We start from the raw sequence: 22550 nt of genomic DNA on the forward strand, positions 1-22550 counted from the left end.
GTTCTCAAGGTTTTCTTTATTTTCAAAAGCACTTAGTGAATGGCAGTTGCTCCGTCCCACTGCCAAAATATGTGCAGCGAGCAGGGTGGCCAGCAATCATTGTATTAATCATTAATAAAAGGCCATGCTGAGAATCCCCCATGAAGAGATGGACTAACCCAAAATCTGTCGGTAATGTCAGATTTCTACTACCTACTGTAAGTGACAGCAACATAGGAGAAAAGTCATTTATGGCTCATTTTACTCTGGAAGAAATGTACTTTTATTTGTATATGTTTTAAATATTAAGATTTTCACGATGGTTTCTCTAACTCTAAAAAAAAAATAAATAAATAAATGAGTTTCACTTACCTGGGGCATCTATCAGTTCCGCGATAGCTTCCTGCACCAGCGGGATGCATACAAAGGTACGCAAGAACGAAAGTAGCTGGCGGCGGAGGAGCAGTGAGTGACTACGAGGGCACAGGATGGCTGCATGGGGCTGGTAGAAGCAGAACTAGCTGGCGGCGGGAGACTGGAGCAGCAGTGAGTGACTACGAGGGCACAGGATGGCTGCATGGGGGCTGGTAGAAGCAGAACTAGCTGGCGGCGGGAGACCGGAGCAGCAGTGAGTGACTACGAGGGCACAGGATGGCTGCATGGGGCTGGTAGAAGCAGAACTAGCTGGTGGCGGGGGACTGGAGCAGCAGTGAGTGACTACGAGGGCACAGGATGGCTGCATGGGGCTGGTAGAAGCAGAACTAGCTGGCGGCGGGAGACTGGAGCAGCAGTGAGTGACTACGAGGGCACAGGATGGCTGCATGGGGGCTGGTAGAAGCAGAACTAGCTGGCGGCGGGAGACCGGAGCAGCAGTGAGTGACTACGAGGGCACAGGATGGCTGCATGGGGCTGGTAGAAGCAGAACTAGCTGGTGGCGGGGGACTGGAGCAGCAGTGAGTGACTACGAGGGCACAGGATGGCTGCATGGGGCTGGTAGAAGCAGAACTAGCTGGAGGCGGGGGACTGGAGCAGCAGTGAGTGACTACGAGGGCACAGGATGGCTGCATGGGGCTGGTAGAAGCAGAACTAGCTGGAGGCGGGGGACTGGAGCAGCAGTGAGTGACTAGGAGGGCACAGGATGGCTGCATGGGGGCTGGTAGAAGCAGAACTAGCTGGCGGAGGGGGACTGGAGCAGCAGTGAGTGACTACGAGGGCACAGGATGGCTGCAGGGGGCTGGTAGTTGCAGAACTAGCTGGTGGCGAGGGACCGGAGCAGCAGTGAGTGACTACGAGGGCACAGGATGGCTGCATGGGGCTGGTAGAAGCAGAACTAGCTGGTAGCGGGGGACTGGAGCAGCAGTGAGTGACTACGAGGGCACAGGATGGCTGCAGGGGGCTGGTAGAAGCAGAACTAGCTGGCGGAGGGGGACTGGAGCAGCAGCGAGTGACTACGAGGGCGCAGGATGGCTGCATGGGGCTGGTAGAAGCAGAACTAGCTGGTGGCGGGGGACTGGAGCAGCAGTGAGTGACTACGAGGGCACAGGATGGCTGCAGGGGGCTGGTAGAAGCAGAACTAGCTGGCGGCGGGGGACTGGAGCAGCAGTGAGTGACTACGAGGGCACAGGATGGCTGCAGGGGGCTGGTAGAAGCAGAACTAGCTGGCGGCGGGGGACTGGAGCAGCAGTGAGTGACTACGAGGGCACAGGATGGCTGCAGGGGGCTGGTAGAAGCAGAACTAGCTGGCAGCGGGGGACTGGAGCAGCAGTGAGTGACTAGGAGGGCACAGGATGGCTGCATGGGGGCTGGTAGAAGCAGAACTAGCTGGTGGCGAGGGACTGGAGCAGCAGTGAGTGACTACGAGGGCACAGGATGGCTGCAGGGGGCTGGTAGAAGCAGAACTAGCTGGCGGCGGGGGACTGGAGCAGCAGTGAGTGACTACGAGGGCACAGGATGGCTGCATGGGGCTGGTAGAAGCAGAACTAGCTGGTGGCGGGGGACCGGAGCAGCAGTAAGTGACTACGAGGGCACAGGATGGCTGCAGGGGGCTGGTAGAAGCAGAACTAGCAGGCGGTGGGGGACTGGAGCAGCAGTGAGTGACTACGAGGGCACAGGATGGCTGCAGGGGGCTGGGAGAAGCAGAACTAGCTGCCAGCGGGGGACTGGAGCAGCAGTGAGTGACTACGAGGGCACAGGATGGCTGCATGGGGCTGGTAGAAGCAGAACTAGCTGGTGGCGGGGGACCGGAGCAGCAGTGAGTGACTACGAGGGCACAGGATGGCTGCAGGGGGCTGGTAGAAGCAGAACTAGCAGGCGGTGGGGGACTGGAGCAGCAGTGAGTGACTACGAGGGCACAGGATGGCTGCATGGGGCTGGTAGAAGCAGAACTAGCTGGCGGCGGGGGACTGGAGCAGCAGTGAGTGACTACGAGGGCACAGGATGGCTGCATGGGGCTGGTATAAGCAGAACTAGCTGGAGGAGGGGGACCGGAGCAGCAGGGAGTGACTACAAGGGCACAGGATGGCTGCATGGGGCTGGTAGAAGCAGAACTAGCTGGCGGCAGGGGACTGGAGCAGCAGTGAGTGACTACAAGGGCACAGGATGGCTGCATGGGGCTGGTAGAAGCAGAACTAGCTGGAGGCGGGGGACCGGAGCAGCAGTGAGTGACTACGAGGGCACAGGATGGCTGCATGGGGCTGGTAGAAGCAGAACTAGCTGGTGGCGGGGGACTGGAGCAGCAGTGAGTGACTACGAGGGCACAGGATGGCTGCATGGGGCTGGTAGAAGCAGAACTAGCTGGAGGCGGGGGACTGGAGCAGCAGTGAGTGACTAGGAGGGCACAGGATGGCTGCATGGGGCTGGTAGATGCAGAACTAGCTGCCGGCGGGGGACTGGAGCAGCAGTGAGTGACTACGAGGGCACAGGATGGCTGCATGGGGCTGGTAGAAGCAGAACTAGCTGGCGGCGGGGGACCGGAGCAGCAGTGAGTGACTACGAGGGCACAGGATGGCTGCATGGGGCTGGTAGTTGCAGAACTAGCTGCCGGCGGGGGACTGGAGCAGCAGTGAGTGACTACAAGGGCACAGGACGGCTGCATGGGGCTGGTAGAAGCAGAACTAGCTGGTGGCGGGGGACTGGAGCAGCAATGAGTGACTACGGGGGCACAGGACGGCTGCATGGGGCTGGTAGACACAGAACTAGCTGGTGGCGGGGGACTGGAGCAGCAGTGAGTGACTATGAGGGCACAGGATGGCTGCATGGGGCTGGTAGAAGCAGAACTAGCTGGCGGCGGGGGACCGGAGCAGCAGTGAGTGACTACGAGGGCACAGGATGGCTGCAGGGGGCTGGTAGAAGCAGAACTAGCTGGCGGCGGGGGACTGGAGCAGCAGTGAGTGACTACGAGGGCACAGGATGGCTGCAGGGGGCTGGTAGAAGCAGAACTAGCTGGCAGCAGGGGACTGGAGCAGCAGTGAGTGACTACGAGGGCACAGGATGGCTGCAGGGGGCTGGTAGAAGCAGAACTAGCTGGCGGCGGGGGACTGGAGCAGCAGTGAGTGACTACGAGGGCACAGGATGGCTGCAGGGGGCTGGTAGAAGCAGAACTAGCTGGCAGCAGGGGACTGGAGCAGCAGTGAGTGACTACGAGGGCACAGGATGGCTGCAGGGGGCTGGTAGAAGCAGAACTAGCTGGCGGCGGGGGACTGGAGCAGCAGTGAGTGACTACGAGGGCACAGGATGGCTGCATGGGGCTGGTAGAAGCAGAACTAGCTGGTGGCGGGGGACCGGAGCAGCAGTAAGTGACTACGAGGGCACAGGATGGCTGCAGGGGGCTGGTAGAAGCAGAACTAGCAGGCGGTGGGGGACTGGAGCAGCAGTGAGTGACTACGAGGGCACAGGATGGCTGCATGGGGCTGGTAGACACAGAACTAGCTGGTGGCGGGGGACTGGAGCAGCAGTGAGTGACTATGAGGGCACAGGATGGCTGCATGGGGCTGGTAGAAGCAGAACTAGCTGGCGGCGGGGGACCGGAGCAGCAGTGAGTGACTACGAGGGCACAGGATGGCTGCAGGGGGCTGGTAGAAGCAGAACTAGCTGGCGGCGGGGGACTGGAGCAGCAGTGAGTGACTACGAGGGCACAGGATGGCTGCAGGGGGCTGGTAGAAGCAGAACTAGCTGGCAGCAGGGGACTGGAGCAGCAGTGAGTGACTACGAGGGCACAGGATGGCTGCAGGGGGCTGGTAGAAGCAGAACTAGCTGGCGGCGGGGGACTGGAGCAGCAGTGAGTGACTACGAGGGCACAGGATGGCTGCAGGGGGCTGGTAGAAGCAGAACTAGCTGGCAGCAGGGGACTGGAGCAGCAGTGAGTGACTACGAGGGCACAGGATGGCTGCAGGGGGCTGGTAGAAGCAGAACTAGCTGGCGGCGGGGGACTGGAGCAGCAGTGAGTGACTACGAGGGCACAGGATGGCTGCATGGGGCTGGTAGAAGCAGAACTAGCTGGTGGCGGGGGACCGGAGCAGCAGTAAGTGACTACGAGGGCACAGGATGGCTGCAGGGGGCTGGTAGAAGCAGAACTAGCAGGCGGTGGGGGACTGGAGCAGCAGTGAGTGACTACGAGGGCACAGGATGGCTGCAGGGGGCTGGGAGAAGCAGAACTAGCTGCCAGCGGGGGACTGGAGCAGCAGTGAGTGACTACGAGGGCACAGGATGGCTGCATGGGGCTGGTAGAAGCAGAACTAGCTGGTGGCGGGGGACCGGAGCAGCAGTGAGTGACTACGAGGGCACAGGATGGCTGCAGGGGGCTGGTAGAAGCAGAACTAGCAGGCGGTGGGGGACTGGAGCAGCAGTGAGTGACTACGAGGGCACAGGATGGCTGCATGGGGCTGGTAGAAGCAGAACTAGCTGGCGGCGGGGGACTGGAGCAGCAGTGAGTGACTACGAGGGCACAGGATGGCTGCATGGGGCTGGTATAAGCAGAACTAGCTGGAGGAGGGGGACCGGAGCAGCAGGGAGTGACTACAAGGGCACAGGATGGCTGCATGGGGCTGGTAGAAGCAGAACTAGCTGGCGGCAGGGGACTGGAGCAGCAGTGAGTGACTACAAGGGCACAGGATGGCTGCATGGGGCTGGTAGAAGCAGAACTAGCTGGAGGCGGGGGACCGGAGCAGCAGTGAGTGACTACGAGGGCACAGGATGGCTGCATGGGGCTGGTAGAAGCAGAACTAGCTGGTGGCGGGGGACTGGAGCAGCAGTGAGTGACTACGAGGGCACAGGATGGCTGCATGGGGCTGGTAGAAGCAGAACTAGCTGGAGGCGGGGGACTGGAGCAGCAGTGAGTGACTAGGAGGGCACAGGATGGCTGCATGGGGCTGGTAGATGCAGAACTAGCTGCCGGCGGGGGACTGGAGCAGCAGTGAGTGACTACGAGGGCACAGGATGGCTGCATGGGGCTGGTAGAAGCAGAACTAGCTGGCGGCGGGGGACCGGAGCAGCAGTGAGTGACTACGAGGGCACAGGATGGCTGCATGGGGCTGGTAGTTGCAGAACTAGCTGCCGGCGGGGGACTGGAGCAGCAGTGAGTGACTACAAGGGCACAGGACGGCTGCATGGGGCTGGTAGAAGCAGAACTAGCTGGTGGCGGGGGACTGGAGCAGCAATGAGTGACTACGGGGGCACAGGACGGCTGCATGGGGCTGGTAGAAGCAGAACTAGCTGGCGGCGGGGGACTGGAGGAGCAGTGAGTGACTACGAGGGCACAGGATGGCTGCATGGGGCTGGTAGAAGCAGAACTAGCTGGCAGCAGGGGACTGGAGCAGCAGTGAGTGACTACGAGGGCACAGGATGGCTGCAGGGGGCTGGTAGAAGCAGAACTAGCTGCCGGCGGGGGACTGGAGCAGCAGTGAGTGACTACGAGGGCACAGGATGGCTGCAGGGGGCTGGTAGAAGCAGAACTAGCTGCCGGCGGGGGACTGGAGCAGCAGTGAGTGACTAGGAGGGCACAGGATGGCTGCATGGGGCTGGTAGAAGCAGAACTAGATGGAGGCGGGGGACTGGAGCAGCAATGAGTGACTACAAGGGCACAGGATGGCTGCATGGGGCTGGTAGAAGCAGAAATAGCTGGTGGCGAGGGACTGGAGCAGCAGTGAGTGACTACGAGGGCACAGGATGGCTGCATGGGGCTGGTAGCAGCAGAACTAGCTGGTGGCGAGGGACTGGAGCAGCAGTGAGTGACTACGAGGGCACAGGATGGCTGCATGGGGCTGGTAGAAGCAGAACTAGCTGGTGGCGGGGGACTGGAGCAGCAGTGAGTGACTACGAGGGCACAGGATGGCTGCATGGGGCTGGTAGCAGCAGAACTAGCTGGCAGCAGGGGACTGGAGCAGCAATGAGTGACTACGAGGGCACAGGATGGCTGCATGGGGCTGGTAGAAGCAGAACTAGCTGGTGGCGGGGGACCGGAGCAGCAGTGAGTGACTACGAGGGCACAGGATGGCTGCATGGGGCTGGTAGAAGCAGAACTAGCTGGTGGCGAGGGACTGGAGCAGCAGTGAGTGACTACGAGGGCACAGGATGGCTGCATGGGGCTGGTAGCAGCAGAACTAGCTGGCAGCAGGGGACTGGAGCAGCAATGAGTGACTACGAGGGCACAGGATGGCTGCATGGGGCTGGTAGAAGCAGAACTAGCTGCTGGCGGGGGACTGGAGCAGCAGTGAGTGACTACGAGGGCACAGGATGGCTGCATGGGGCTGGTAGAAGCAGAACTAGCTGGTGGCGGGGGACTGGAGCAGCAGTGAGTGACTACGAGGGCACAGGATGGCTGCATGGGGCTGGTAGCAGCAGAACTAGCTGCCAGCGGGGGACTGCAGCAGCAGTGAGTGACTACGAGGGCACAGGATGGCTGCATGGGGCTGGTAGATGCAGAACTAGCTGGTGGCGGGGGACTGGAGCAGCAGTGAGTGACTACGAGGGCACAGGATGGCTGCATGGGGCTGGTAGAAGCAGAACTAGCTGGCGGCGGGGGACCAGAGGATTAGTGAGTGGCTGCGAGGGCACAGGATGGCTGCATGGGGCTGGTAGAAGCAGAACTAGCTGCCAGCGGGGGACTGGAGCAGCAGTGAGTGACTACGAGGGCACAGGATGGCTGCATGGGGCTGGTAGAAGCAGAACTAGCTGGTGGCGGGGGACTGGAGCAGCAGTGAGTGACTACGAGGGCACAGGATGGCTGCAGGGGGCTGGTAGATGCCCCAGGTAAGTGAAACTTTTTATTTTAGAGAGTTAAGGTTCCCTTAAAAGGAACCCAAGGAGAGAATAAGGAGGCTGCCATATTTATTTCCTGTTAAACAATACCAGTTTCCTGGCATCCCTGCTGATCTATATGGCTGCAGTAGTGTCTGAATCACACCAGCAAACAAGCATGCAGCTAATCTTGTCAGATCTGATAATAATATCAGAAACACCTGATCTGCTGCATGCTGGTTCAGGGGCTATGGCTAAAAGTATTAGAGGCAGAGGATCAGCAGGGCTGCCAGGCAACTGGTATGGTTTACAAGGAAATAAAAATGGCAGCCTCCATATCCCTCTCACCTTGTGGTCAACTTTAAAAACTCCCTAAGGTGCTAACTGGACAAGAAGAGATGTAGGGTGCTGAAAGTCTTTTTGATGCTGATACCACCACAGACTGTGGCATTCATTACATGCAAGAGGCGGTCGGCACTGCTTTCAATAAATGAGAAAATTCAAGAAAATGAGAAAAAGACCATCATTTCGTGACCTCCACTGGCCTCTTTCTCAAAGCATAAGGGGTGGGGCCCTCTAGAGGTCATGAACCACAGTCACTATTCACACAGAGATTTCCTGCGCTTTTAATGTGATTTTTAATGTAATGCTAGCAGTTGTACAGCAATTTTTTTTTTTTTAGTTCTGGATAGTAAAATCGCAGCAAAATCGCTGTGTACAGCCTTTAGAAAACGATTTTGCAGCGATCTTATGCTTTGTATTGAGGTGCAAAGGCTCGAAAAATGCTGCAGGACCCACGATTGGGATTCGGGGCAAATCGCAGCTGTGGAATCCCCTCCATTCACTTTCATTAGTCTAGCACATTTAGGATCAATGCCGATTCCTAAGCATGACTAAAGCAGCTCCTGTGGGTGGCAGCCCGAATAATGAAATGGTTATCCAGATCATGCCTGCAAAAGTAATACACTCGTACCTATGCAATGCTGATAACTGCTTCAGTATTATTCCTGAGGAAGAGGCCCTTGGGGGGTCACAAAACATTGGTATTCCTCCTGATACATTGAATACATATTTGAAAAGGAGTGCACCCATCAGGCATTTGTTCTATACGAGTTCCTCAGGCTCCTCTGAACAAAGCAAGTCATTCCGGCACCCGCTCAACACCCATGCTGTGCCGGATTTGGGTGCCGCAACAAAACCACCATAATTTGGGTGGCGGCTGGACACATGACTACATTTCCCATGATGCCTAGTGGCCATCGCTGACAATGGAGAGAGGAACAGGAAATCCATTCCCATTATCATCCCAACGCAGAAAGTGCAGCCATGTCGATGGTCATTCATTTCTGCATGAAAATAAGTGAGACAACAGAGAAGGGACAACGTTAGTTTTTGGACAAGTCCATCCCCTCATGGGGGATTCTCAGAGTTTTCTTTTTTTTTTAAAGTACCTTCTGAATAAATGGCAGTTGCTCAGTCCAACTATTGAAATAGTGTGCAAACGACTTGGGAAGTTGGACACAGTCTTTGTATCCAGGGGATGCTTTTGCAAAGAATAAAGGAGATACTGAGAATCCTCCATGAGGAGATGGACTAGTCTGAAACCTGTCAGATTTTTATGCCTTTTGCAAGTGACATTAACCCTCCTGGCGGTTAATTTTTTTTGCCATATAGGCAAAAATCTTTTTAAAAAAAAAAAAAATTTGTTTCATGTAAAGCTACCAGAGTGGTAGCTACATGAAACCCCACTAGAGGGCGCATGTGTCCCTCTAGTGCGATCGTCGCCGGCATCAATAGCAAACATATATAAATATAATGCGCTCCCCTGTTTGGCTTCTCCTGTCGCCATGGCGACGATCGTCAGCCGACGTCCTGACGTCAGACGCCTCCGATCCAGCCCATAGCGCTGCCCGGAACTCATTGGTCCGGGCAGCGCAGGGCTCTGGCGGGGGGGGGGGGCCCTCTTCTGCCGCTGCGTGTGGGCGATCGCTGCAGAGCGGCGGCAATCAAGCTGTACGTGCGGCTAGCAAAGTGCTAGCTGCACGTACAGCATTTTAAATGGAGCAAATTGCCCCACCAGGGGCTGAGATATCTTGCTGCGCAGCATAGCCTGAGCTCAGCTCGGGCTTACCGCCAGGAAGGTTAACATAAGAAAAAAGTAATTTATGGTGCATTTCAGTCTGGGAGAAATGTACTGCTTATTAGTATATGAAGACATTTTACATTTTTACAAATTTTTCACGATTGTGGTGCTTTAATGTTACCCAATCGTACGATTTTATCTCCATTTTGCACGGAATTCTTTGCAATCCTCAGTAGCATTATACACCGGCGGCCATCTTTGTTTGGTCAATCATCTTTGATTGAAAACAATAGCAGTTACCTTCCAGGGAGTGCATGTGCTTCTCTTTGGCGGTTTCGTACACGCTGGCGAACTCGTCCCCAAGGTTGGGATCCGCCCCGGCCTTCAGCAGGGTCCGGATGATGCTGCGAGGACAGGATCGGACAATTAATGATGATGTAACAGGACGAGATTACTTTATATACCATAAATCTTTTGTATCATATGGCAATGTGGAAATCTGTAGTGCGATAAGAAATCTGACTGAATATTCAGTTTTTATCAATCGGTGATCAAGTTGCTGATTTTTATAATCGGTCAAATCGAATGAAAGTCAAAACTAATCTTTTTTCGATCACGAAAAACAAACGATTATCCCATTTTTTTTTTTTTTTTGTATAAAACTGATTGGAGGTTTCATAAACTGTTGGGAGTATTTTTGTACTGACTCCACCGTCCTGGCCGACACGCTGGAGACGAGAGCCTCGGAGCGTATTCTGGCGACGCGGAAAGGGCTGTATTGTCAGCCATGAATTAGAGTGGTAATGAGGCGATTACTGATAAGCGGATGTCAGATCTCGGGATGGATGTATTGATCCCATGCGCTGTACACATTCATAGCGGACAGGAAATAATGGAGGCGGCCGCTGCCTGGAGGACGATCGCTGGGACACCTTCCTGCGGCCCACCGGCAGCTGGGCTCACTCAACCAAGCCCCCTCTACACAGGGACGCCCGGCCATGACCACCAGCCCCAGGACATGCTCACGGACATCCATGTCCGATCGACCCCGCGGTCCCAGGAAGGGCTCCGGTCTGCCATTAACCCTTCATGTCTGATGCTGGTGGCCAGAACATATCTGCTTAAAGGGAACCAGAACTAACAAATTTGAAAAAAAAAAAAAAAAAAAGGGTTGGGATTTATATTATGTCTGAATCAAACAAAAGGAAAAGGTGGGTCTTTTGCCCTATTATGATTTTCTTTCGCTTTAACGACTGGGAAAAATTTCTAAATCAGGAAAGGGGGGGGTTGACGATGGAGGAAATGGAAATTAAATGATACATTTTCTTAAAGGACTACTGTAGGGGGGTAGGGGCAAAAAGTGGTCTAGTGGTCCCCCGCAGACATCTTGTGCCTGCGCAGCCACTCACCGATGCTCCCGCCCCCTGCAGACATCCTGTGCCCGCCCAGCCACTCACCGATGCTCCCGCCCCCTGCAGACATCCTGTGCCCGCCCAGCCACTCACCGATGCTCCCGCCCCCCGCAGACATCCTGTGCCCGCACAGCCACTCACCGATGCTCCGGCCCCGCCTCCGGTTCACTTCTGGAATTTCCAACTTTAAAGTCTGAAAACCACTGCGCCTGCGTTGTCATGTCCTTAATCCCGCTGATGTCACCAGGAGCGTACTGCGCAGACACAGACCATACTGGTCCTGCCCAGTATGCTCCAGGTGACATCAGCGGGATCGAGGACACGGCAACGCAGGCGCAGTGGTTTTCAGACTTTAAAGTCTGAAATTCTAGAAGTTAACCGGAGGCGGGGCCAGAGCATTGGTGAGTGGCTGCGTGGGCACAGGATGTCTGCGGGGGGCCATTAGAAGCCCCTGGTAAGTTCATCTCTTTTCCTTCCTAGCCCTTACAGAAGCCTTTTAAGACAAATGAATAGAATATTTCCCCACTAAATGCAATAGCATTGTCGCAATAAACGGACAGTTCCTGGTCCTGGGGTTTCATTTTTAACCACTTGAGGACCCACCCTTTACCCCCCCTTAAGGACCAGCGCTGTTTTAGGTGATCTGTGCTGGGTGGGCTGTGCAGCCCCCAGCACAGATCAAAGGGCACTCAGAGCGATCAGATCGCCCCCCTTTTTTCCCCACTAGGGGGATGATGTGCAGGGGGGGTCTGATCGCTCCTCCTGGCTGGCATTTTGCGGGGGGGCACCTCAAAGCCCCCCTCCGCGGCGAAATCCTCCCCCTCCCTCTCCTACCTGCTCCCCCGGGAGATCTGGGCTGCACAGGACGCTATCCGTCCTGTGCAGCCAGTGACAGGACGTCCCCTGTCACATGGAGGCGATCCCCGGCCGCTGATTGGCCGGGGATCGCCGATCTGCCTTACGGCGCTGCTGCGCAGCAGCGCCGTACAAATGTAAACAAAGCGGATTATTTCCGCTTGTGTTTACATCTAGCCTGCGAGCCGCCATCGGCGGCCCGCAGGCTATTCACGGAGCCCCCCGCCGTGAATTGACAGGAAGCAGCCGCTCGTACGAGCGGCTGCTTCCTGATTAATTAGGCTGCAGCTGGCGACGCAGTACTGCGTTGCTGGTCCTGCAGCTGCCACTTTGCCGACGCACGTTATGAGTGTGCGGTCGGCAAGTGGTTAAAGTCAATGAGTTATTTTATTATAGTTATATTTCAACTTTTAATTTTTCCATTCCAAACAAAAAAAAAAACAAAAAAACACACAATTGAAATTATAAATTTTACAAAAATGTTACAAACATTATGCATTTTTTCAGTTTAACCACTTCACCTCCCTTGCTACACTTATCTACTCCCCACAAAACTTCATCTGAAGCTCAGGGGAGTAGATAGGCGTACTTGTGGTAAACAGTGTGCTGTATGCCCAATAAGCTATCTGATTATGTATATAGGGTATCAGTTTAACCGTGACAAGTGAGAGAATAGATTTTGTGAGGTTTGACAACTGACGGCTAAGTCATGTGATTTTTTTTACCGGAAAACTGAATGAAAAGCAATAAAACTGTTATTTTCATGTACTCTGTACACCCAAATCAATACTTGTAAAAAAAACAAAAGTGACAGCATTGAAAAGAGAATACATAGTTACCCTAGGGACTTAGCTTTTAACCCTCCTGGCGGTATAAAAAAATCCGCCAGGAGGGAGCGCAGCAGTTTTTTTTTAATTTTTTTTTTCTATATCATGTAGCGAGCCCAGGGCTCGCTACATGATAGCCACTGCTCAGCGGCATCCCCCCGCCCTCTTCGATCGCCTTCGGCGATCTCCGATCAGGAAATCCCGTTCAAAGAACAGGATTTCCTGGAGGGCTTCCCCCGTCGCCATGGCAATGGGCGGGATGACGTCACTGACGTCGGGACGTCATTGGGAGTCCCGGGCCACCCCTCGGCGCTGCCTGGCACTGATTGGCCAGACAGCACACGGGGTCTGGGGGGGGGGGGGGCCGCGCGCCGCACTGGATAGCGGCGGCGATCGGGGTGCTGGCGCAGCTAGCAAAGTGCTAGCTGCGTCCAGCAAAAAAAAAAATTAAACAAAATCGGCCCAGCAGGGCCTGAGCGGCACCCTCCGGCGGCTTACCCCGAACTACGTTATACAATACAATACAATAACATTTCTATAGCGCTTTTCTCCCATAGGACTCAAAGCGCCAAGGAGGTTAAAATCTGTATGCCATGAGAGTGTATTACTGTTAATCATGAAGATAAGGGCTTTTAATTACTGATAGAGTACAATGAGAAAACAAAAAACACAAACCAGAAACTAATATATTATCGCCATACATTGTACTAGAAACATTATTTAAATGTTGAGATAACCAGGACAAATTAGCAAATACAATGTGTGGGTTTTACCTATGGTAACATTGTTTAATTTGAAAACTATAGTGGATGGAAATGGAGAAATAGTGTATTTTTTCTTTCTCATTTTTCCCTTTAAAATGCACAGATAATAACATAATTGCTAAAAGCAAAAAAGCAAGATATAGATCATTTACATCTGATGAGTAGCAATAAAGTTATTGGTGAATGAATGGGAGGAGCGCTGAAATGTGAAAATTGCTCTGGTTTTAAAGCAAAAAACCCTGTGGTGCTGAAGTGGCTAATGAACACGCTGCAGGAGACTATGGATACGTATATAACCCAACTGGGAAGTTCTCAGAGAAAGCGGTATCCTTAGTGGTGTTCCACTATATACTCTGCAATCTTCAGGTCATCTGCGGATATATACAGCATCACCAGGCACAAATACTGGAAACCATAGGATTTTGAAGAAAAATAAAGTCTGTTTTCTTTAACACAACAAATTTCCCAGTGAAATAAATAGTCCTTTTCCAATGGGAAAGCATGGCTATATAGTACATAGGCCATATAGGCAGCTTGAATGATGACAATGACCGTATATACACTGTCCTGGCCGTGGAGGTGTCCAGTAATAGCCGCCTTAATGGTTGTCCCCAATTCCTGGATTTGTTTTGACCAGGTGAGATTTTCGGTGTCTTTGGAGTCAATTTATTATTGTGTGACTCAGAGTCAGTATCAGATATTCTCTGTATTGAGGAAGAGTCAGACTCGAAAGTTGGCATTGTCCCCTGAGAAATACGGTTTCCCGAGCAGACTATTAGGGATTATTCACACTAGGAAGATTAGCGGGCGATTTCTGCTAATCGCCGAACCGCTAGTGCAAGGTTAACCCTATGCCAGTGATCTCACTGCCACGATTGCCGCTGACCGCGGGTGATGCGTGCTTAGCGGCAATCGCTAAAAATGCGTTACTTTCAGCATTTTGCCACAATTGCGGAGTGATCGCGATACGGTGCTTAAAGCGCAGATGGCGGTCGCGAAATGAACGCAATTTGTCCAGTAATTTTTCCGTGTTTATCCCGGAAAAATCTCCCATGCAAAACGCCAGCATTTTGCTTTTTTAAGTGCGAATGGGCCCTTAGCGTTAATGACGAATGCGTTGGTGGTTTTCCACATGTAGCAAAAAATAAAGTGCGCTCCCTGCCTAAGTGTTCAGTGCATGTGATTACAGCATGTGTGCTTATAGGACATACTGCCTAGGCACGGGCACATTCCCGCACTCTGCAGACACGTATATTCCGGCGTATAAGACGACCCCACAACTTTTCCAGTTAAAATATAGAGTTTGGGACATACTCGCCGTATAAGACTACCCCTCTTCCAATGCACACCAAATTAAAATAAAAAAAAATAAAAATCATGTACTGGTGCTGTGTATGAACAGATACTGGTGCTGTACTGTATATGTTACCCAGTATATAGTCAATTGACTTGTTGCATTGGTCAACTCTCCTTAAAGAGAACCCGAGGTGGGTTTGAAGAATATTATCTGCATACAGAGGCTGGATCTGCCTATAAAGCCCAGCCTCTGCTGCTATCCCAAACCCCCCTAAGGTCCCCCTGCACTCTGCAATTCCACATCAATCACAGCCACGCTGCTGACAAACAGCTTGTCAGAGCTGGCTGTGTTTATCTCTATAGTGTCAGTCTGCTGCTCTCCCCGTCTCCTGCAGAACTCCAGTCCCCGCCTGCATCCCTTCCCTCCCTGCTGATTGGAGGGAAGGGACGAGGGCAGGGACCGGAGCTATGCAGGAGGCGGGGGAGCAGCTGAGACTGACACTACAGATGTAAACACAGCCTCACAGCACGGCTGTGATTTATGAGGGATTGCAGAGTGCAGGGGGACCTTAGTGGGGTTTGGGATAGCAACAGAGGCTGGGCTGTATAGGCAGATCCAGCCTCTGTATGCAGATAACATTCTTTAAACACACCTCGGGTTCTCTTTAAGTAGACTGGTCAGCTCTCCTTGTCTACCTGTTTATCAGAGCTGTATGGAAGAATAGATTGCGCTCCCTCAGCAGGGAGATCTGAGAGGCGGTAACAGGATAGGGCGTATCACCCGGCATTAATGACACCCGGCGTATAAGACGACCCCCAACTTTTCAGAAGATTTTCAAGGGTTAAAAGTAGTCTTATACGCAGGAATATACAGGTAGATCCCAGGTAGGGAACCAATGGCTCAGGAGCCGAATGTGGCTCTTTTGGTGGCTGCATCTGGCTCACAGTTAGGGGTTGATTCACTAAGCAACACTGCTCTAGTAGCGCAGCTTAGGTGTGGCAGCGCAAGTGAAATTATCGAAGTAGGCACACTACTGCTGTGGCATTCACTACTAATTTACTTGGGCTACCCCCAAAACAAACAGCTGCTCCAATTGTCCCACTCTGGATCCTGTCAGGTCCAGTGACTTTGTAGGACGAGATCCCTGCACTTTGATTGGCCCAATAGGCTGCCTGTCACTTGACAGGCAGCCTATTGGGCCAAAGTGCGGGGATCTCGTCCTACAAAGTGAACCCCCCCCCCTCCCCCAGTTAGCTAGCTAATTGTACAAGCTGTTAGTCTGTATTTCTCCTGTCTGGCTCTCGTGAAATTGCTGATGTTGCTGAAACCCAAGAGATGCTGAAGATGTGTCGGACACTTCCTCTGCCCGACGGATCAACTTATAAACATAACCATGGAAACAGGAGCATGAGCCCTCTGCTGCGCATGCGCACTGTCCCAGTTTGAAACATATTGTATGGCTCTCACGGAAATACATTTTACAATATGTGGCGTTTTTGGCTCTCTCAGCCAAAAAGGTTCCTGACCCCCAGCCTAGATCATGCCAGTGTGCCGACTTCCATTCCACAGCCTGTGAGATCCATGGCGTCTTAGGTTCTGCAGCCTCCTATGTCCGCGGCTTCCTATGTTACGCAGCCCTCAAATGTTCCTCAGTCTCCTATGTTACATGGTCTATGCTCTGCAGCCTACTATGTTACGCAGCCTCCTATGTAATGTAGCGTCCTATGAAACGTAGCCTCCTATGTTCTGCAGGCCTCCTATGTAACTCAGCCTCCTATGTAATGTAGCGTCCTATGAAAAGTAGCCTCCTGCGTTACGCAGGCCTCCTATGTTACACGGTCTACTATGTAACGCAGGCCTCATAGGTTCTACATTACAATCTCGATTGAGTGACAACAATTTCATTAGCAGTCAGTGACCGAGTTCCCTGCAATGCTTATCCACTTTCCATCTGTTATAATTACGGTGCGGACTTACAAACAGAAACAGGACCGTTGAATAACAGGAACGGTTTGGGATGGAGATTTCCTGTTTGTCTGAAATTAACGTCCTTTGTTATATTTGGAGATGGGAAGTAGCTGAAGAGGACAATTCCTCTCATTGCAAATGAACGTGTTAAGCGTATTCTGAGTGACGGGAGCGTGCCGGCGACGGTAATCGAATAAACGTGTTTGGTGCTTTTTTGAGTGTCGAGAGAGATGGAGGAAGTAAGTGGATTTGTATAGATCTACGTTCTTCATTTCCTTAGGCTAAGACTTCACACCTTGTGGTCCTGTGACAGCGAGACATATGAAAGTGGAAGTATTGACTTGTCCCGGCCGGAATAGGACCTGCTGGAAGGTTGAGATGCTTCTGTGCAGTTTCTATGACTTCCTCCTCTTTTGGTCTTTCCTCACTTCTCATGCTCTGGTGGCCATTAGCCAGAGTCAACAACCTTCACAGTCCAGCGGGCGGCCATTGTCCTCCCCTCTCAGCGGCTGAACACAGTATCAGAACGGCTGCAGGAACATGAAAGCTAAACCAACAAGGGCGTTGTAGAAGGCCTCTTAAGCGATGACCTTGAAGGAGGTGTGGTGGCATTGAGCTTGTCATGGCATCCAGTCAAACCGCTGTGCCACACACGAACTCGGCACACGGGGGCTCAGGTCGTGCGGCCCAAAAGCGGATATCCACCTATTGTCCCCACCCGAAGGCCTTAATCTTGTGTTGTCCCAAGTCATTTGGCTGCTTTTTATCACTGATGAACTTGCGACACCGAGAGAAAACATCAAAAGTCAGCAGAGCGGAGGTTGTTCGAGGCCTTGACCAGAAATTGGATTTCTTCAAAGACGGCGGATTGGACTCGGTCAAGGGGCACAGCAAACATTTCGAGGGGGCTCTTGTTAACTTTAGTGGACAGGGCCTGGTGAGCACCCTGGGAACAAGACAGAGGCGCAGCCTTAGATCTTTAACATAAGGCAGAACTCTACCCATGGAGGTTGCTATATCCACCTCTCCGGACACAAACTAGCACTACAATTGTGGAAAAGCTCCATATCTTAACATGTATTTAACAAAAACATTTGATTTTCCATAAAAAAAAAAAAAAAAACAATTGTATAGGAAAATTGCACATCTTTTTCTAATCAGAGACATTGATTTACATTTTCCAATCTTCATTCAAATGTAATTTTGCCTTCTAAAAACGGAAGGTTTTTGCGATAATTTAGCTGCAAGTGAGCAACTGTGGTTTCCCACAATGCATCACCGCTGAATATGCAAATCCTCACTCTCTGCCCCTGAAAGCCAGGCTGCATATCCAGAACAAATGGTGTAAAGCAGGGGTGCCCATTAGGTAAATCGCAATCTACTGGTAGATCACGAAGGGCTTCAGGGTAGATCCTATACAATTGTGCTCCTAAAATTGTACATAGGTACCGGTAGATCATTTTGACTTGCTAATTTTTGAAAGTAGCTCACAAGCCGAAAAATCACAGTACAGATTCTCTTTAAGGAGGGAGCACTTTTCGGTATCTTTTAGCCCCTTTCACTTCCCAAGTGGTTCTGGGTCACCCCGAGCTGTTCAGGTATTCCTTCATAAAGATTAGAGTCTGTGGTAACACAAGCGGGACGTTCAGTATCTCCAGCCTGGAGCTGCCGGTAACCAACAGCCATTCGGTGAGGGAGGAAACAGAGCAGAGAAAAGGGGGAACCTAAACTACTCAGGAAAATAAGTAAGTTTATAATAAAAAACATATTTCCCCAATAGCGCAATATCATTATTATTGTGTAGTAATTTGAAATGGCGGCAGTAAACCTGTGATGTTAGAAAACGTAAAATACCTCGGAGGGGGAGGCCTCTGTGTCCTCCTTGGCCAGGCCGTTCCAGCACTGATGTGGCTGCAGTGCACCTGCGCAGGAGCACAGACCTGCTCATCGCTTCAGCGGAAACAGTCAAGCCTGAGCTGGTCCATGTTCCTGCGCACGAGTGAACCATCAACAAGCCCCCGTAGATAGTTTTGCGCCAAGGTCAGCCCAGGAACGGCCTGACAGAGGAGGGCGGGGCTTTCCTCTCCCAAGGTGCAGGGCTGTGGAGTCAGTACAAAAATCATCAGACCCCTCCGTTTATGAAACCACCGTTTCCGACTCCGGGTACCCAAAATTGCTCCGACTCCACACCCTGCCAAAACAGTACCAATTTGGGGCCAGTTTGTTCCTTTAGGCTGGTTTCACAGTGGGACGTTACAGGCGCACGTTAGAGCAGCCTGTGACGCAGCCCACCGCACAGCAATGAAAAATCAATGGGGCTGTTCACAGTGCGGACGTTGCGTTACATTGTAACGCTGCGTCACAAGGCAACGTACTGCATGCAGTACTTTGGACGCGGCTGAGCCGCGTTAGACTGCTTGCACATGCTCAGTAATCTTGTGGAGGAGCGGAGAGCGGCCAGGCACATGGCTAACTAATATGCACTGCACGTTGTGACGTGCAGTGTTTACTTCCTGGAGCGGCCGCTCTGTGCGGTGATTGGCCGGCGGGACCACGTGATGCTGCATGCGCACAAGAGTGCGCATCACGGCATCACTGACGCCAGAGTGAGCTGCACAACGCGGCTCACTCTGACGTCCAGATCCAGGACCACCAGGCGTTGAGTTAGGGGGACGTTATGCGACCTTAACGCCCCCTCTAACGCAACGTCCTGGTGTGAAATTAGCCTAAAGGTTTCCTTTGACAAGATGCTAACAGTTTTGACTGATCTTTATTTTACGGTATGTTCATTTTTGTGCAGCTTGGACTTGCTCTGTACTTTTCAGTATAATAAACGCTATCTGTATCACATCTTTCATACATTTTCCCTGCACTGCAATAATCCATCAAATACCGAATGATACCGCACGAGGTAATCTCTCAGTTTTTCGGTAAATCACCAAACTATTACCACATGCGTGAAAACCTTCGTGAATAGTCAAAAATATTTTTTACTTCATGAGGTAAATTACCAAACATGGCATTTTTACTGAACGGGTCTTGGTAAATTGAAGCCAAGAAATGAGTCGCGTGACTTACAATTACATTTGGGCGGAAACCAAGTTTACAATATAAAGAGTTATTTTCGGTTGTTGTCAATGTTGTTAAAGTGTACCCGAGGTGACGTGACATGAGGAGATAAACATGTGTATATACAGTGTCTAACACAATAATAACCAGGCTGCTTTGTTTTATTTTGCTGCCTGGGAGAGTTAATTTCTAGGCATGCAAGTGACAGCTTCTGTCTTGTCGGTAGCTTGTGGGGAATATGGTAAACATCACTGATAAGCAAATTACAGCCATAAATGTTTTCCTGGCAGAATACAACTTCTGAGGTCAGGGAGAGATAAAATACATGAACTATTGACCATTTTCTAACTCTGGGACACTTAATAGGCTGCCACTGATTAGAGACGGTAAAACACGCAACCCATTTTGTAAATATAAAACAAAACCCTGGGATATCTAATAAAGTCATTTTTAGGAGTAGGAGGATAAATATAATTGTTTATCTCAGTTTATTTTCATCTCGGGTTCACTTTAACAAATAAGATCAAAAAAAGCAAATACTTCCGATTTGCATGCAAAGCCAATGTTAAAGAGACACGGAAGCGAAAAAAAAAATGATGATATTATGATTTGTATGTGTAGTACAGCTAAGAAATAAAACATTAAGATCAGATACATCAGTCTAATGGTTTCCAGTACAGGAAGAGTTGAGAAACTCCAGTTGTTATCTCTATGCAAACAAGCCATTAAGCTCTCCGACTAAATTAGTTGTGGAGAGGGCTGTTATCTGACTTTAAAGGGGAACTGAAGAGAGAGGTATATGGAGGCTGTCATGTTTATTTCCTTTTAGACAATACCAGTTGCCTGGCAGCCCTGCTGATCCTCTGCCTCTAATACTATTAGCCATAGCCCCTGAACAAGCATACAGCAGATCAGGTGTTGCAGTGGTTCAGACTAATAAGTCTGATCTGACAAGACTAGCTGCATGCTTGTTTCTGGTTTTAATCAGATACTACTGCAGAGAAATAGACCAGCAGGGCTGCCAGGCAACTGGTATTGATTAAAAGGAAATAAACATGACAGCCTCCATATACCTCTCTCTTCAGTTCCCCTTTAATTATCTCAACTGTTCCTGGACTATTTACTTTTCCTCTGCTAGAGGAGAGGTCATTACTTCACAGACTGCTCTGAAAGAATCATTTTGAATGCTGAGTGTTGTGTAATCTGCACATATTATAGAATGATGCAATGTTAGAAAAAAACACTATATACCTGAAAATAAAAGTATGAGAATATTTTCTTTGCTGCTAATCTTCTAGTAATTATTCATAGTACACAACCAATTCACTATATCATATTTTTTTTTCGCTTCAGTGTTTCTTTAATTGTAACCAGATTGGAATGGGGCCAATCACGTGCACTTCCTGATGATTTGGATTGGTCCATTTCTAAGCTGTATACGATATGCATGGAGGCGGGCCTTGGCTGGGCACTCTACTGCAGGGGCCCCAGTACAGTCACAGCCTCTGTATCCCTACTGCTACCCCTCTGCATGCAGCTTACCTCGGATTTCTCCCCATGGCAGCCACCATCAGGGGGGTCCAGCCCAGCTTGTGTCGGGCGTTGGGGTCCACCTTCTCCCGCAGTAACCTGAAACAAGAGGATGCAGTCAGGACACTTCATCCAGCAGCAGCTGACAGTCACATGACCATGCAGTCACGTGACAAGAGCTGAGCCTCTGGGCCTGATGCTGGGATTTTCTGTCTATTTTCACTTAAAGCGGAATGAAACCCAGAATTCCTTCTTTGCTCTAATAGATTATTTACAGCATATTATATACAACCAGCATTTTTTTTTTACTAGAACAGCATTCAAAGGGTTACACACAGGACTTAGGGCTTGTTTCCACCATAGCGAATCCGCATGCGGCGACGAGATGCGGATTCGCTTGTTACACTGAAGTGGCCGGGGCTGTTTCCACATATGCGGCGTGCGGGAGCGATTTGGCGGCGGGCCAAATCTGCACGACGGGACCCACAGAATTCGCCTGCGTCGGGAATCCGTGCGAATCGCCGCTAATGTATTTAATAGTAAAAACGCATGCGTTTGTTACATGCGTTTTTACCCGCGATTTCGCGTGCGATTTCGCACCTTTTTCAATGTTATTTTGCCCTGGCAGTGTCATGGTTAATTTCGCATGGCACCATGCCATGCGAAATCGCACGCGAAACCGCGGGTAAAAACGCATGCGGAAACGCATCCGCATGCGTTTTTACAAGCGTCGGAATGCCGGCGAAATCGCGTCGCAACAGTGGAAACGGGCCCTTAGAAGCTCCCCTGCAGGGAAAGCTGGAGGAATCCACCTGGAGATGTTATCTTGTGTTTAATTGTATCAAGTGTGAAATGTAAACAGACCTTTCTCTGACACTGCAAACTCTCCTGAAGACAGTGAGACAATCAGAAAGCATCAGAAAGCATTTCTGCTTACGTTAGAAGATGGATAAAGCAGTTATGAATAAAATGCAACGTCAGCTTTCACAGCAAAAAAATGTACTTTGGGAATGTATAATTTCTAAATGAATAATAATTATGCAGAAAAGCAAATATGATAATTGTTTGGTATATAAAAAGTAGGGAAACATGTTTTTATTGAATATTATGTCAGGGTTTTATACCGCTTTAGAATAACAACCATATTTATGAATGGTCTTTGTGGTTGATTCTCTGGACTGTAACACGGTCTTCCAGGAGGAAATAGACAAACTGAATTCAAAAGCAGCTTGTGGCAGACATGACGCCGGGGTCTCTGCGGACAATGATCTGTCCCTCCACAGCTTCCCGTGGAAGCTCGGCCATTTAACGTGCACCTGAACTCTTGCACAGGACAGAAGGAAAACAGAGAAATGCACCCTGTATGTATTTACAGAGTTAAGCCTGTCTAATGTCCCCTCATCTGTGACCAATCACCAGTTGTAATTTGATCTCTCAGCTGTGTCAGCTGGCTGCCAGGGCAGAGCAGCTAATTGGTAAACACAGGATATTAACCCTATGTCTGCTTCCATGAAAGCAGGAAGTAGACACTGC

At 51.0% G+C, this 22550-nt stretch overlaps 1 protein-coding gene across 1 annotated transcript in view; it reads right to left on the minus strand.

Annotated features, from left to right (window-relative positions):
* CLPB (ClpB family mitochondrial disaggregase) overlaps positions 1-22550 on the minus strand; it is a 178032-nt gene that overhangs the window by 151333 nt on the left and 4149 nt on the right. Inside the window, exons 3-4 of the mRNA XM_068266561.1 lie at positions 21030-21116; positions 9596-9699 (exon numbers count right to left, since the gene is read on the minus strand). Coding sequence (XP_068122662.1) covers positions 9596-9699; positions 21030-21116 — 191 coding nt within the window. The remainder of the gene's footprint in view (positions 1-9595; positions 9700-21029; positions 21117-22550) is intronic.

Source organism: Hyperolius riggenbachi, chromosome 2 (assembly GCF_040937935.1).
Source record: "Hyperolius riggenbachi isolate aHypRig1 chromosome 2, aHypRig1.pri, whole genome shotgun sequence".
Lineage (NCBI taxonomy): Eukaryota > Metazoa > Chordata > Amphibia > Anura > Hyperoliidae > Hyperolius > Hyperolius riggenbachi.